This window comes from Mustelus asterias, unplaced genomic scaffold, assembly GCF_964213995.1.
Source record: "Mustelus asterias unplaced genomic scaffold, sMusAst1.hap1.1 HAP1_SCAFFOLD_402, whole genome shotgun sequence".
Taxonomy (NCBI): Eukaryota; Metazoa; Chordata; class Chondrichthyes; order Carcharhiniformes; family Triakidae; genus Mustelus; species Mustelus asterias.
Window position 1 is genome coordinate 269,970 of NW_027590357.1, and position 14,385 is coordinate 284,354.

Genomic DNA, 14,385 nt, shown 5'->3' on the forward strand with positions numbered 1-14,385 from the left:
GTTTTGAAGTGTTTGAAGTCTTGCGACCGTTATTCAGGGTTTGGTTGAGACCATATTTGGAATAGTGTGTTCAGTTTGCATCTCCCCATTTTAGACAAAATAAAAGCAAAATCTGAGGATGTTGGAATCTGAATCAAGAACAGAAAAAGCTGGAAAATCTCAACAGCTTTAACGAGAAAGAATAGATAGCATTGAAAAACTGCAGGGATTCTATCATTCTATGAGTTTGATAGGGTGGATGCTGAGACATTATTTTCCCTGGTCCGGGAATGTAAAGCACGGGGGTACAATCTCAGGATAAGGCGCTGATGATTGAGGACTGCGATGAGCAGACATTTCTTCACTTAAAGGATAGTGAATTTGGGGAATTCTCTGTGCCAGAGGGTTGTAGATGCTCCATCATTGAACACATTTCAGTGCGGGTTAGATAGATTTATGATCTATTCAGGAATGAATGGAAGCAGGGATATGGAATTGCAACAAATGCTCAGCCACAAATTCATGTTTCCATTCTAATTGTTAATCTTAATGGTATAATGGAAGCATGTATATAATATTATATGTAATATGTCAGAAGTCAATAGTCATTAAATAATGTTGGTGACAACAGATAACAGTACAGCTGGCAACACTTGAGAGCTATTTTTTATTGACGACCACGGACCCATTGCCAACACGCAACTGTTTGCCTCTGAATGCAGATGGTGAGAAAACAGTAAAATCAGCGTCCCTGGGTGGTTTCGAATCACCAACCTTCCAGTTAACAGCCGAACGCGCTGACCGATTGCGCCACAGAGACTCAGACAGCAGCTGCTGACGATATTCTAAGCTAGGGTGTCAATAACCACAATTCTCTTTCTGCAAAACCTGTTCCAGAACTGCAGCATGACCGCACCGTTTAGAATTCTATCCAAGTATCTTTGGTTACGTTGATCCCGCAGCATTTCTGTAGTGTGTTGGTTATTCTCATTTTCCTATGAACGTGTAGGTAAAATGAATCCATGTCTCTTATCACAGGGAGGAATTCAACGGGAGGGAAGGGAACTGACCACCAGAAGCCCAAGGATCCAATAGTTTCCACTTAATCATCAATAACACCATTCACAGCTGTACCTGTATCCAAATATTGTGACCCATTTTCCTCAGGATTTGTTCCAAGAGTTAATATTTTCCTTGTTTTCTCCTCATTTTGAAATGAGATTCGCTTCAATATACAACTCAAATGGAATTGGAAACCTGACGGACTAATAGTCACTGGGTAACATAAACCCCATGGTGTTCATTTCCAGATTCACAACACTCAGCTTTTCAATCAAATGGAGGAATCTACTACTGAAACGTTTTGGAAAGTTGGGTTGAATATTGTTTGTGACTCACTCAGATACTGTTTAAATGATACTCGAAGGTTCAGTGCGCGGGACATAATCCATAATGTTTTTCTGAGCTTGTGTTCGGTGTATTGCGAGTTTTGAACGGGGTTGAATCTTGTGTCCCGCTTTCGAATCGGGAATCTTTCGTGTGTTGGGTGAATGTGATAATTATTACAAACAGAAATGATGCTCTACAACTCTGCAACAGACTGGGGTGTCGAACCGTGCAGTTTGATTGGACTTCAGAGTTTCTGAAGTGTGGTGTTTATACATTCACCTAACACATGAAAGGTTTCCTGTCTGAAATAGGAAACGAACTAACTCATCTCTCAGTGTGAGGAAACGTTACCTCATTTTCGTTTGTTCTTAAATATTGAAAGAAAACATTATCTCTCAGCCTAACTGCAGTTGCACTTCCCAAGTGTGAAATGATATTCCACAAAATGCCCAGTTAATATAAAGTTTATTTATTAGTCACATGTAAGGCTTACATTAACACTGTTACGAAGACACTGTCAAATTCTCTGGTCGCCAAACTCCCGCACATGTTCGGGTCAATGCACCGAACCAGCACGTCTTTCAGGCTGTGAGAAGAAACCGGAGGATCCAAAGGAAACTCATGCAAACACGGGGAGAAAGTGCAAACGTCAAATAGACAGAGACCCAAACCGGGAATCGATCTTTAGCACTGTGAGATGGCAGTGTTAACTACTGTGCCACAGTACAACTACCCTCCCCGCTACCGCCCCCACACCCCTCCTAACGCCCCCCTACCCGCCCCGGCCACCCAGACATGGTAAAAGAGAAAAAATGGCACAAATGTCATGTACTGATTCTAATGTTTCATGTCTGCCGCATGAAAAAGGTTTTTTTTAGCTTAAATGTACTTCCAATAATCAGGTTTTAAAGTTAAATCAGACTGTACTGTTTGACCATCAAGTCGCTTTTATCCTGAGCGGACTTTGTGTATTGAAGGGATAATCACATTCTATTCATATTTGCGCAGGTCCCAGGCGCGAAACGGGGCAGAAATGTTGTCAAAACTCACTGCTCTGAAGTTTCCGAATTGAAGTTTATTCTAATCTTTATGTATACTGTTACAGTCAGATTGCCTGGAAAACGCCAGTGGACATGTTTCAGTTTATTGGAGAGCATGTGCAAAGGAACACCGACCTCAATGATCGGGTTTCATCTAAATTTGAATAAAAAACGAACAATGCGAGCGAGCTAACGTTCATTAACACACTGATTTCCGACAGCGCCGTGTATTTCTATGCCATGGAGCCCACACTGCTGCAGAGATATATCGAATGCGGTCCAAAAATCCCACGCTGGCAGTTCCAGTTAGTGCCCAGCAAACAAGCGCGGCAAATTCAGTTTCCACCGAGTGACGGAATTTCTTCACATTGCAGCAAAAGAAACCACTCAAAAATAGCAACTGGTGTGGTCCAGTTGCACAGCTGTATTAATTGATGATCGTAACTTATGGCTGTAGAATCATGAAATCATGGAATCCCTCCAGTGCAGAAGGAGGCCATTCAGCCCATCGAGTCTGCGCCGACCACAATCCAAACAAGGATTGTTCCCGTAACCCCACATATTTACCTTGATAATCCCCCTTACACTTGGGTTAATTCAGCATGGCCAATCAACCTAATTGATATAAGATTGACCAATCGATCTGAGATTTGTTAAGTGGTTTTCCACGCCTTTCTCTGCCTACTTCGGGAGGCGGAGGTGGAAGTTGATAGGAGTTATAGAGAAATAGTAACTCCTAGAAATGAGGCTTGGGTCAATGCCAGGAGGAGGGGTAAGAAGCAATCGGGAAGACAATCCCCTGGGGCGGTTCCCCTCCATAATAGGTTTTCGGTGCTGGAGGCTACAGTTGAGGAGGAATCAACTGAGCATAGAGAGCAGATCTCTGGGGGTGAGCCGAGTGAGAAAGCTCAGGTGGTTAGGGGCTGTAAAAGACTGGGCCTTGTGATTGGGGACTCCACAATTAAGGGGACAGATAGGAGGGTCGGAACTAAAGGTAGGGACTCAGGGTTGGTGTGTTGCCTACCAGGGGCTGGGGTCCGGGATGTGTCTGACAGGGTATTCAGGACTCTTAGGGGGGAGGGAGATAAACCACAAGTTATTGTACATGCGGGGACACACGACATAGGGAGGATAGGGGAAGGGGATATTAGGCAGGGATTTATGGAGTTGGGGTGGAAACTAAAGGCCAAGACTGACAGAGTGGTTATCTCTGGACTCTTGCCTGTACCACGGGATAGTTTAGAGAGGAATAGGGAGAGGGAAGGTTTGAATTCATGGCTGAGGGGATGGTGCAGGAGGGAGGGGTTCAGGTACTTAAGCAATTGGGGCTCGTACTGGGGAAGGTGTGACCTCTATGAGAAGGATGGTCTACACCTTAATCAGAAGGGGACCAATATCCTGGGGGGTAAATTTGCTAAGGCCATGCAGGGAGGTTTAAACTGATTCGGGGGGGGGGAGGGATCCTGAGTAGTGGGGCTGAAAGTGAGGGATGCATGGATGGGGACTGCAATGCACGGCATTGCAGAGGTGGGGTGGAGCAGGGTTTGAAATGTGTATACTTCAATGCCAGGAGTATTCGCAATAAAGTGGGTGAACTTGCAGCGTGGATCAGTACCTGGGACTTCGATGTTGTGGCTATTTCAGAGACATGGATAGAGCAGGGGCAGGAATGGATGCTGCAGGTCCCGGGGTTCAAATGTTTTAGTCGAAGTAGGGAAGGAGGTAGAAGAGGGGGAGGGGTAGCATTATTGGTCAGAGATTGTATCACAGTGTCAGAGAGGAGGTTTGATGAGGACTTATCTGTTGAGGTAGTATGGGCGGAGATTAGAAATAGGAGAGGAGAGGTCACCCTGTTGGGAGTCTTTTATAGACCTCCTAAAAGTTCTAGAGAGGTTGAGGAAAGGATTGCGGAGTCAATCCTGCTTAGGAGTGAAAGTAATAGGGCAATTGTTATGGGGGATTTTAACTTGACTAATATTGACTGGAATTGTTATAGCTCTAGCTCGTTAGAGGGGTCAGTTTTTGTTCAAAGCGTGCAGGAAGGTTTTTTGACTCAGTATGTAGACAGGCCAACTAGAGGTGAGGCTATATTGGATCTGGTGCTGGGAAATGAGCCAGACCAGGTGCTAGACTTGGAAGTTGGTGTGCATTTTGGTGATAGTGACCACAATTCGGTTACGTTCACCTTAGTGATGGAAAGGGATAGGCATGAACCTCGGGCCAGTGGTTTTAGCTGGGGGAAGGGTAATTATGAGGCTATTAGGAGAGAATTAGGAAACATAGGTTGGACTAGGAGATTACAGGGACTGGGAACGTCCGACATGTGGAGTTTTTTCAAGGAGCAGCTACTGCGAGTCTGTGATAGGTATGTCCCTGTCAGGCAAGGAGGAATTGGTAGGGCTAGGGAACCGTGGTGCACCAAAAAAGTTTCTTTGTTGGTTAAAAAGAAAAAGGAGGCTTATGTTCGGATGAGACGTGAGCACTCGGGTAGTGCACTAGAAAGCTTTAGATTGGCTAAGAGGGAGTTGAAGAGCGAGCTTAGAAGGGCTAAAAGGGGACATGAGAAGACTTTGGCGGATAGGGTTAAAGTGAATCCTAAGGCGTTCTATAGGTATGTCAAGAACAGAAGGTTGGTTAGGGCAAGTTTAGGGCCAGTTATAGATGGCAGAGGGAAGTTATGTGTGGAACCGGAGGAGATTGGTGAAGCATTGAACCAATATTTCTCTTCGGTGTTCACGCAAGGGGACATGAATATAGCTGAGGAGGACACTGGGTTGCAAGGGAGTAGAATAGACAGTATTACAGTTGATAAGGAGGATGTGCAGGATATTCTGGAGGGTCTGAAAATAGATAAATCCCCTGGTCCGGATGGGATTTATCCAAGGATTCTCTGGGAGGCAAGAGAAGTGATTGCAGAGCCTCTGGCTCTGATCTTCAGGTCGTCGTTGGCCTCTGGTATAGTACCAGAAGATTGGAGGTTAGCGAATGTTGTCCCATTGTTTAAGAAGGGGAACAGAGACTTCCCCGGGAATTATAGACCGGTGAGTCTCACTTCTGTTGTCGGCAAGATGTTGGAAAAAATTATAAGGGATAGGATTTATAGTTATTTGGAGAGTAATGAATTGATAGGTGATAGTCAGCATGGTTTTGTGGCAGGTAGGTCGTGCCTTACTAACCTTATTGAGTTTTTTGAGAAAGTGACCAAGGAGGTGGATGGGGGCAAGGCAGTGGACGTGGTATATATGGATTTTAGTAAGGCGTTTGATAAGGTTCACCATGGTAGGCTTCTGCAGAAAATGTAGATGTATGGGATTGGGGGTGATCTAGGAAATTGGATCAGGAATTGGCTAGCGGATAGGAAACAGAGGGTGGTGGTTGATAGTAAATATTCATCATGGAGTGCAGTTACAAGTGGTGTACCTCAGGGATCTGTTTTGGGGCCACTGCTGTTTGTAATATTTATTAATGATCTGGATGAGGGTATAGTTGGGTGGATTAGCAAATTTGCTGATGACACCAAAGTCGGTGGTGTGGTAGACAGTGAGGAAGGGTGTCGTAGTTTGCAGGAAGACTTAGACAGGTTGCAAAGTTGGGCCGAGAGGTGGCGGATGGAGTTTAATGCGGAGAAGTGTGAGGTAATTCACTTTGGTAGGAATAACAGATGTGTTGAGTATAGGGCTAACGGGAGGACTTTGAATAGTGTGGAGGAGCAGAGGGATCTAGGTGTATGTGTGCATAGATCCCTGAAAGTTGGGAATCAAGTAGATAAGGTTGTTAAGAAGGCATATGGTGTCTTGGCGTTTATTGGTAGGGGGATTGAATTTAGGAGTCGTAGCGTTATGTTGCAACTGTACACAACTCTGGTGCGGCCGCACTTGGAGTACTGTGTGCAGTTCTGGTCCCCACATTACAGGAAGGATGTGGAGGCTTTGGAGAGGGTGCAGAGGAGGTTTACCAGGATGTTGCCTGGTATGGAGGGGAGATCCTATGAGGAGAGGCTGAGGGATTTGGGATTGTTTTCGCTGGAAAGGCGGCGGCTAAGAGGGGATCTTATTGAAACATATAAGATGATTAGAGGTTTAGATAGGGTGGATAGTGATAGCCTTTTTCCTCTGATGGAGAAATCCAGCACGAGGGGGCATGGCTTTAAATTGAGGGGGGGTAGTTATAGAACCGATGTCAGGGGTAGGTTCTTTACCCAGAGGGTGGTGAGGGATTGGAATGCCCTGCCAGCATCAGTAGTAAATGCGCCTAGTTTGGGGGCGTTTAAGAGATCCGTAGATAGGTTCATGGACGAAAAGAAATTGGTTTAGGTTGGAGGGTCACAGTTTTTTTTTTAACTGGTCGGTGCAACATCGTGGGCCGAAGGGCCTGTTCTGCGCTGTAATGTTCTATGTTCTATGTTCAACAGGTATGTTTTACTGTCTCCAAAATTCTCCAAAAACCAGTCCAAAGTGATTCTTCACTCCCCGAGGGTTTATTTCCTTTTCCAGTCTGGCAACCTTTAATCCCAGAACTATCTTTCACAGTGATGGTTCTCCTGGACATTTTCCCACTAACACAAGCAAGGCGAATCTTCCAGCCTTGTTTCACAATTCTCAGGAATTTGTGACTAACATTCGACATCGGAGCAGAAGTTGGCCATTTGGCCCTTTGAGTCTGCTCCAACATTTATTTTGATCATGGCTGATCTTTTTGTGTTAAGTTCCTCATATTCTAGTTCTACACCCGATATTTTTGATTCCCTTACCCAACAAGAATTGGTATGAAAGCAAAATTCTGCTGTTGCGGGAATCTGAAACAAAAACAGAAAATGCTGGACAATCTCAGCAAGTCTGACAACATCTGCAGAGAGATAATAGAGACAACATTTCAAGTCAGGATGACCCTTTGTCAGAGCTGAAGACAAGGAAAGTCGGACAAAATTCATATTGTAAGAGTCAAGAATTGGGAAGCAATCTATTAAACCTCCTCTGAACCACTTTCAATGCATTTGTATCATTTCTTAAATAGGAGACGAAGCTGCACCCAGTATTCAAGATGCAGTCTCAGCAACGCCCTATATAACTGAACTACGATGTGGAGATGCCGGCGTTGGACTGGGGTAAACACAGTAAGAAGTTTAACAACACCAGGTTAAAGTCCAACAGGTTTATTTGGTAGCAAAAGCCACACAAGCTTTCGGAGCTCCAAGCCCCTTCTTCAGGTGAGTGGAAATTCTGTTCACAAACAGAGCATATAAAGACACAGACTCAATTTACAGAATAATGGTCGGAATGCGAATACTTACAACTAATCAAGTCTTTAAGAAACAAAACAATGTGAGTGGAGAGAGCATCAAAACAGGCTAAAAAGATGTGTATTGTCTCCAGACAAGACAGCCAGTGAAACTCTGTGGGGGTTACAAATAGTGTGACATGAACCCAATATCCCGGTTGAGGCCATCCTCGTGTGTGCGGAACTTGGCTATCAGTTTCTGCTCAGCGACTCTGCGCCGTCGTGTGTCGCGAAGGCCGCCTTGGAGAACGCTTACCCGAATATCAGAGGCCGAATGCCCGTGACCGCTGAAGTGCTCCCCAACAGGAAGAGAACAGTCGGCTGAAAGGGTTAACTTTTCTACAGAACCTAAAGGGGCGGGGAGTGAGCAGAAAAAACTTGGCACACAATTACATCACTTTACACAAGTTTAAAACAAAACAAATGATTTTAAACTTCATCTATTAATTTTTTTTGTTATATTCCTCAACCTATTTAATTTGATCAGTTTTTGTTGGGGATGGGTAACTTCTGTTCTTTATAAACTGATTCACTCGTTTTGTTTATTCTACATGGGCTCGGAGAATCAGAACCCAGACTTTATCATCCTTATCCTTTTTCTCCCTTTGCCACCACTCCCTCTGTTTTGCGGGAGGATCGTGGGGATTCCAATCAGACCGAATCATTTTATCATAAAAGTAAAATACTGCGGATGCTGGAATCTGAAACAAAAAGAGAAAATGCTGGAAAATCTCAGCAGGTCTGACAGCATCTGTGGAGAGAGAATAGAGCCAATGTTTCGAATCTGGATGACCCTTTATAAGAGCTCTCGAAAGGTTGGCTCTATTCTCTCATAATTTTAATCGATAAGTTTCTTGTTCTTAGTTTCCAAATGGCAGGTAAGACCTGTCCGGTCCCCACTCTGATTTTTCACTGGCCATGCTTGGGTAAGATTATAACCATTAGAATCTACTCTCAGAGATCTGCTTTTCAGTCCAGTGCTACTTGGAGTATACCGTCACTTCACCAACTATCAGGTCACAAGTCCCTCACAGTTCTTATCACAAATTTATGATAAAATAATTTAAACATGCCTGAGAACACTTCTTAACTTCTTAGTCAGCTACCTACCCCCGTTTGTTGATTAGTCAGACCCCATTTTTACAGATTCCAGGTTTCTCAGCCGCTGAACACCAGCTGTTCCTGCAATAATCTCATAGAATCTCTACAGTGCAGAAGGAGGCCATTCGGCCCATCAAGTCTGCACCAACCACAATCCCACCAACGCTATCTCCATTACCCCATTCATTTACGCTAGCTAGTCCCCCTGACACAAAGGGGCAATTTAGCATGGCCAATCCACCTAACCTGCACTTCTTTGTACTGTGCGAGGAAACCGGAGCACCCGGAGGAAACCTACACAGACACTTGAAGAATGTGCAAACTCTACACAGACAGTGACCCAAGGTGGGAATCAAACCCGGGTCCCTGGTGCTGTGAGCCAGCAGTGCTAACGACTGTACCACCGTGCCGCCCCAGTTTAATTTCAGCTCATTCTGAGTAAATATTCTCACCAGGTCCTCTGTTGGAGCCCTGCGAAGCAGCTTTAATAGTCCGTGATTGCAGAAACTGAGCAGTCACAGGAATGTGGTCAAGATAGTCCAGTCCCACAATGCCTCACATTCAATCTGCTGTCCTTCAATTATAACAGAATATGTGGCTGTATGTAGCTGCCTCGGCCGTGGTCAACCCCAACACTGCCTTCCTGAACTGCTACAATGCCTGAGGTGTAAGTACACCCACAGTGCTGTTAGGGAGGGATTTCCAGCTACACATTCCAGACTTTCACTGGACTGTAGGTGGATATCAGATTGATATATTCCATTCAACCACTCCCAAGGTGAGTTATTCCAATTCCTTTATTGTCCAGGACAATATATTCTCAATATCTTTAAAACAGAAATTAAACATTCCCATTTGATTTCAGGTATTAACATATTCTGTTCGATTGATCTTTATTGTCAATGTCAGGCTGGGGTTGTTCCCCTTGGAGCAAAGGAGGTTGAAGGGAGATTTGGTAGAGGTGGACAAGATTCTGACAGGTTTAGATAAGGTGGACCAAGAAAAGCTGTTCCCATTCGCTGAAGGGACAAGGATGAGGAGGTCACAGATTTATGGTTTTGGGTCAGAGATGCCGGAGGGGATGTGAGGAAGAATATTTTGATGCAGCGAATGGTAATGATCTGGAACTCGCTGCCTACGAGGGTGGAGGAAGTGGAGACAATAAACAATTACAAAGGAAATTGGATGGGCATTTGAGAGGGTTTCAAACAAAAATAGTGACTCTAAATCTCCCAACACCCTGTCACTCTGTGATCCGTGTGAAATCTGAAACCGGGGGTATTCGCAACAAGACTCAAAGAGCATCAGTCCACTGGAGGCAAAGTCATGAGACCGGGCAGTCCAGCAGAAAGAAACCCTCCGTCCCTCCCCAAAGACCAACTGTGAGAATGAACAAAATGCAGTCCTGGATGTAATTGAGAGCAGAAACAATAACAGCAGAATCCAACCCCTGGAATCACTCGTGAACTTGCTGGTGTCTCCGCAGCCGGGATGAAAGACTGAATCTTTTCTCACACACAGAGCAGCTGAATGGTCTCTCCCAAGTGTGAACTCGCTGGTGTATCCGCAGGTGGGAGGACCGAGTGAATCCCTTCCCACATTGAGAGCAGGTGAACGGCCTCTCCCCAGTGTGAACTCGCTGGTGTCTCAGCAGCCTGGATGAATCACAGAATCCCTTCCCACACTGACAGCAGGTGAATGGCCTCTCCCCAGTGTGAACTCGTTGGTGTATCTGCAGGCTGGATAATCGAGTAAATCCCTTCCCACACTGAGGGCAGGTGAACGGTCTCTCCCCAGTGTGAACTCGCTGGTGTGTCAGCAAGCTGGATGACTGAGTGAATCCCTTCCCACACTGAGAGCAGGTGAATGGCCTCTCCCCAGTGTGAACTCGCTGATGTATCTGCAGCTGGGATGACTGAGTGAATCCCTCCCCACATTGAGAGCAGGTGAATGGTCTCTCCCCAGTGTGAACTCGCTGGTGTATCTGCAGGTGGGATGACTGAGTGAATCCCTTCCCACACTGAGAGCAGGTGAATGGCCTCTCCCCAGTGTGAACTCGCTGGTGTCTCCGCAGGTGGGATGACAGAGTGAATCCCTTCCCACACTGAGAGCAGGTGAATGGCCTCTCTCCAGTGTGAACTCGCTGGTGTGCCCGCAGGTTGAATGACTGAGTGAATCCCTTCCCACACTGAGGGCAGGTGAATGGCCTCTCCCCAGTGTGAACTCGCTGGTGTGTCCGCAGGTTGGATAATCGGGTAAATCCCTTGCCACACTGAGAGCAGGTGAACGGTCTCTCCCCAGTGTGAACTCGCTGGTGTGCCTGCAGGCTGGATGACTGAGTGAATCCCTTCCCACACTGAGAGCAGGTGAATGGCCTCTCCCCAGTGTGAACTTGCTGATGTATCTGCAGCTGGGATGACTGAGTGAATCCCTCCCCACATTGAGAGCAGGTGAATGGCCTCTCCCCAGTGTGAACTCGCTGGTGTATCTGCAGGTGGGATGACTGAGTGAATCCCTCCCCACATTGAGAGCAGGTGAATGGCCTCTCCCCAGTGTGAACTCGCTGGTGTCTCCGCAGGTGGGATGAGTGAGTGAATCCCTTCCCACACTGAGAGCAGGTGAACGGTCTCTCTCCAGTGTGAACTCGCTGGTGTGACTGCAGGTTGAATGACCGAGTGAATCCCTTCCCACACTGAGAGCAGGTGAATGGCCTCTCCCCAATGTGGCTGCGCTGATGAGCTTCCAGCAGAGATGGGGCTCTGTACCTCTTCCCACAGTCCCCACATTTCGACGGTTTCTCCATGGTGTAGGTGTCCTTGCTGCTCTCTTTGGTGGACAATCAGTTGAAGCCTCGTCCACACACACAACACGTGTACAGTCTCTCCCCGCTGTGAATGGTGTGATATTTATTCAGGCTGTGTGACTGGTTAAAGCTCTTTAGTCAGTGCACTGGAAGACTCTCACTCAAGTGTGGCCGTGTGTTGGTGCTTTTCCAGTCACACTGATGTTTGAAATCTTTTCAAATCAACAGACTGTACAATCATTTCTCCTTCTAGATTCAAAGTCCGATGATATTCAGCTCCCAAGGAATATGACTCTGTCAGATCTCGACGTGATGTTTGAGATTTCGGCCTGTGATTCCTCTTTCAATATCCTATAAAACGAGTTTACAAAAGTCATCAGTGTCAGTACAGGATAGAAATTCAGAACAGACAATTCTATTTTCTATGGAACATTCTTTCCTCTCTCATTCCCCAAAAAGCTGTGAATCTCCATCCCACACACTCTCCCTCCATTCTCACTCTGCTGTATCTAATATTCACCCACCCAATTCTCCTGAAGGTGCTGATTGAGGCTGATTGACAGATCCATGCTCACTGCTTCCTGTCCTGGACACAGAGACCAGAACAAATAGGAGCTGCAGTCGGCCATTTGGCTCATCGAGTCTTTTAAACTATTCAATGAGATAATTCGTTCATCTACCTCAGCATCATTCTCCCCACACTAAACCCATATCCCTTGATATCTTCAATATCTAGAAATCAATCAATCTCTCTCTTGAAAATAGTTGATGACTGAGGCTTCACTGTCCTCAGGGGTTGAGAATTCCAAAGCTTTCCCACATCCTTGAGTGAAGAAATCCCCCCACATCTTAGCTTTTGCTCCATCTTCTTGTCTGTTCCCCATAACCCTTGACACCATTGTCAGTCAAAGATCTGTCTAACTGGAATATATTCAATGATCCTCAGCCTCCACTGGTCCCTGTGGAAGAGAAATCCAAAAGACTAACAACCCTCTGAGGGAAGAGATGTCTGGAAATATATAACGTAGCTACAGTTCTATATTACAAGATATTCAGATCCCAAGGAATATGACTCTTTCTCGATGTGACGGTTGAGATTTTTGCCTGTGATTCCTCATTCAAAATCCTGTGAAATGAGTTTGCAAAAGTCATCACAGTCAGTATAGGATAGAAATTCAGAGCAGACAATTCTAGTTTCTATGGAATGTTGTTTCCTATTTCATTCCCAAAATGTTGTAACTCTCCATCCATATCTATGGATTCTATTTAAAAATGAAAGTGGATGGGCACTTGAAGGAAATAAACTTTCAGGAGAATGGGGATATCGAGTGGGAATGGGACTGGAATGTTATCCAGAGAGTCAGCATGGACTTGAGTTACCGAATGGATTCCTTCTGTGCTGTAATGACTTTATGACTGGAAATGTATAACATCGCTGCAGCATTATATTATAATGCAAGAAATAATAAATGTATTTTACTACAGAAACATAAATAATATATCTAATCTGGGTACCTTATAATAACACTCGACATATCTCTGTCCTATATTAATTTACTGTCCCCTTAAATGTCAGCCATCTCCTGGGGAAAGCTGCCCTTTAATGTGAACATGAGGAAAAAGACCATCCTTTTCGACAGACAAATAAATGTGTCAAGCTGAGGGAGCAAAGGATGTTCACCAGGCTGATTCAGGGAATCGCGGGACTGATGTATGAGGAGAGACTGACTGGGTTAGAATTGTTTTCATTGGAGTTCAGATGAATGAGGGGGGAATCTCAAAGAGACTTATAAAATTCTAAGGGTCGAGACAGGATAGATGCAGGGAGGATGTTCCCGATGGAGTCCAGAACCGGGGGTCACAGTCTGAGGATTCAGGGCAGACCATTTAGGACGGATTTGAGGAGACATTTCTTCACCCAAAGAATAGTGACCCTGTGGAATTTATTACCACAGGAAGTGTTTGATGCCAAAACATTGAATGTATTCAAGAGGCGGCTGGATAAAGCACTTGGAGCGAATGGGATCAAAGGTTATGGGGCAAAAGCAGGATTAGGCTATTGAGTTGGATGATTAGCCATGATTGTAATGAATGGCGGAGCAGGCTCGAAGGGCAAATGGCCTCCTCCTGCTCCTATCTTCTATGTTTCTATCTCAATGTCTTTAAGAGAGAGAGAGACCTGGGCCAACCTTTCCAGAGTCTGCACCCTCCCTGGATTCACTTCCTTTCCCTTCAGTTGCTGCAAGTCCCCAATTTCCCCCAGAATGAGAAAAGAAATGGAAAGGGGGAGAAAAGAAAGTGTTTTACTCACAGATGTTGGCCTCTTTAAAGGAATGCAGTGCCAATTTGCAGATAGCACAGAAAGCCAGCAAAGGGGCCCTGCTGAAACCCGGGATTGAACCAGGGATCTTTCGATCTTCAGTCTTAATTGCTTGCACTTAATTGAAACAGGAGGAAGTTTGAATCTGCCTGAAGCTCAATCGTCAATCACACAAGGCCCGCGCTCTGATTGGCTGGAGGACCCGAATCCTTCCGGTCCTCCAACTCTTCCCATTGGCCAGAGCTGGTGAGGAGCAGTGAATCAAAAGTGCGCATGTGTGGGTTTTTAGGAGGAATGCGCATGTGCGAGTGTGGGGCGGGGCCCGGGACAAAGCCGGCGCACTGACCACTGTCTGTCCGGATCTTCCAGCCTTTTCCAATGGACAACATCTCAGCGCGGCTGGAGGGCAAAGTCCCGCCCACCCCCACGAGGGGCTCCGCCCCTCATTGTCTGTCTGCAGGGGATTGACCAATGGG

The 14,385-nt window shown here is 45.7% G+C and overlaps 2 protein-coding genes and 1 non-coding gene across 3 annotated transcripts in view; 1 reads left to right on the forward strand and 2 right to left on the reverse strand.

Moving 5' to 3' along the window:
* LOC144486581 (uncharacterized) overlaps positions 1–14,385 on the forward strand; it is an 88,186-nt gene that overhangs the window by 71,483 nt on the left and 2,318 nt on the right. The gene's annotated exons all lie outside the window — the stretch shown is intronic.
* On the reverse strand, positions 726–799 carry trnan-guu (transfer RNA asparagine (anticodon GUU)). The gene has a single exon. It is a non-coding gene; the product is annotated as a tRNA-Asn (tRNA).
* LOC144486578 (uncharacterized) lies at positions 10,170–14,298 on the reverse strand. Its single transcript, XM_078204633.1, has 2 exons — positions 14,256–14,298; positions 10,170–11,612 (listed from the first exon to the last, which is right to left on the reverse strand). Exons 1-2 carry the CDS (start codon positions 14,296–14,298, stop codon positions 10,243–10,245), a joined length of 1,413 nt encoding a protein of 470 aa, XP_078060759.1. The 3' UTR covers positions 10,170–10,242.

What these genes read in the sequence shown, in the direction of transcription:
- LOC144486578 (XM_078204633.1), bottom strand. Translation starts at nt 14,298, where the DNA reads ATGTTGTCCATTGGAAAAGGCTGGAAGATCCGGACAGACAGTG. An exon ending in GAAGATCCGGACAGACAGTG is followed by an intron (nt 11,613 to 14,255) that starts GTCAGTGCGCCG and finishes TGTCCACCAAAG; the next exon opens with AGAGCAGCAAGGACACCTAC.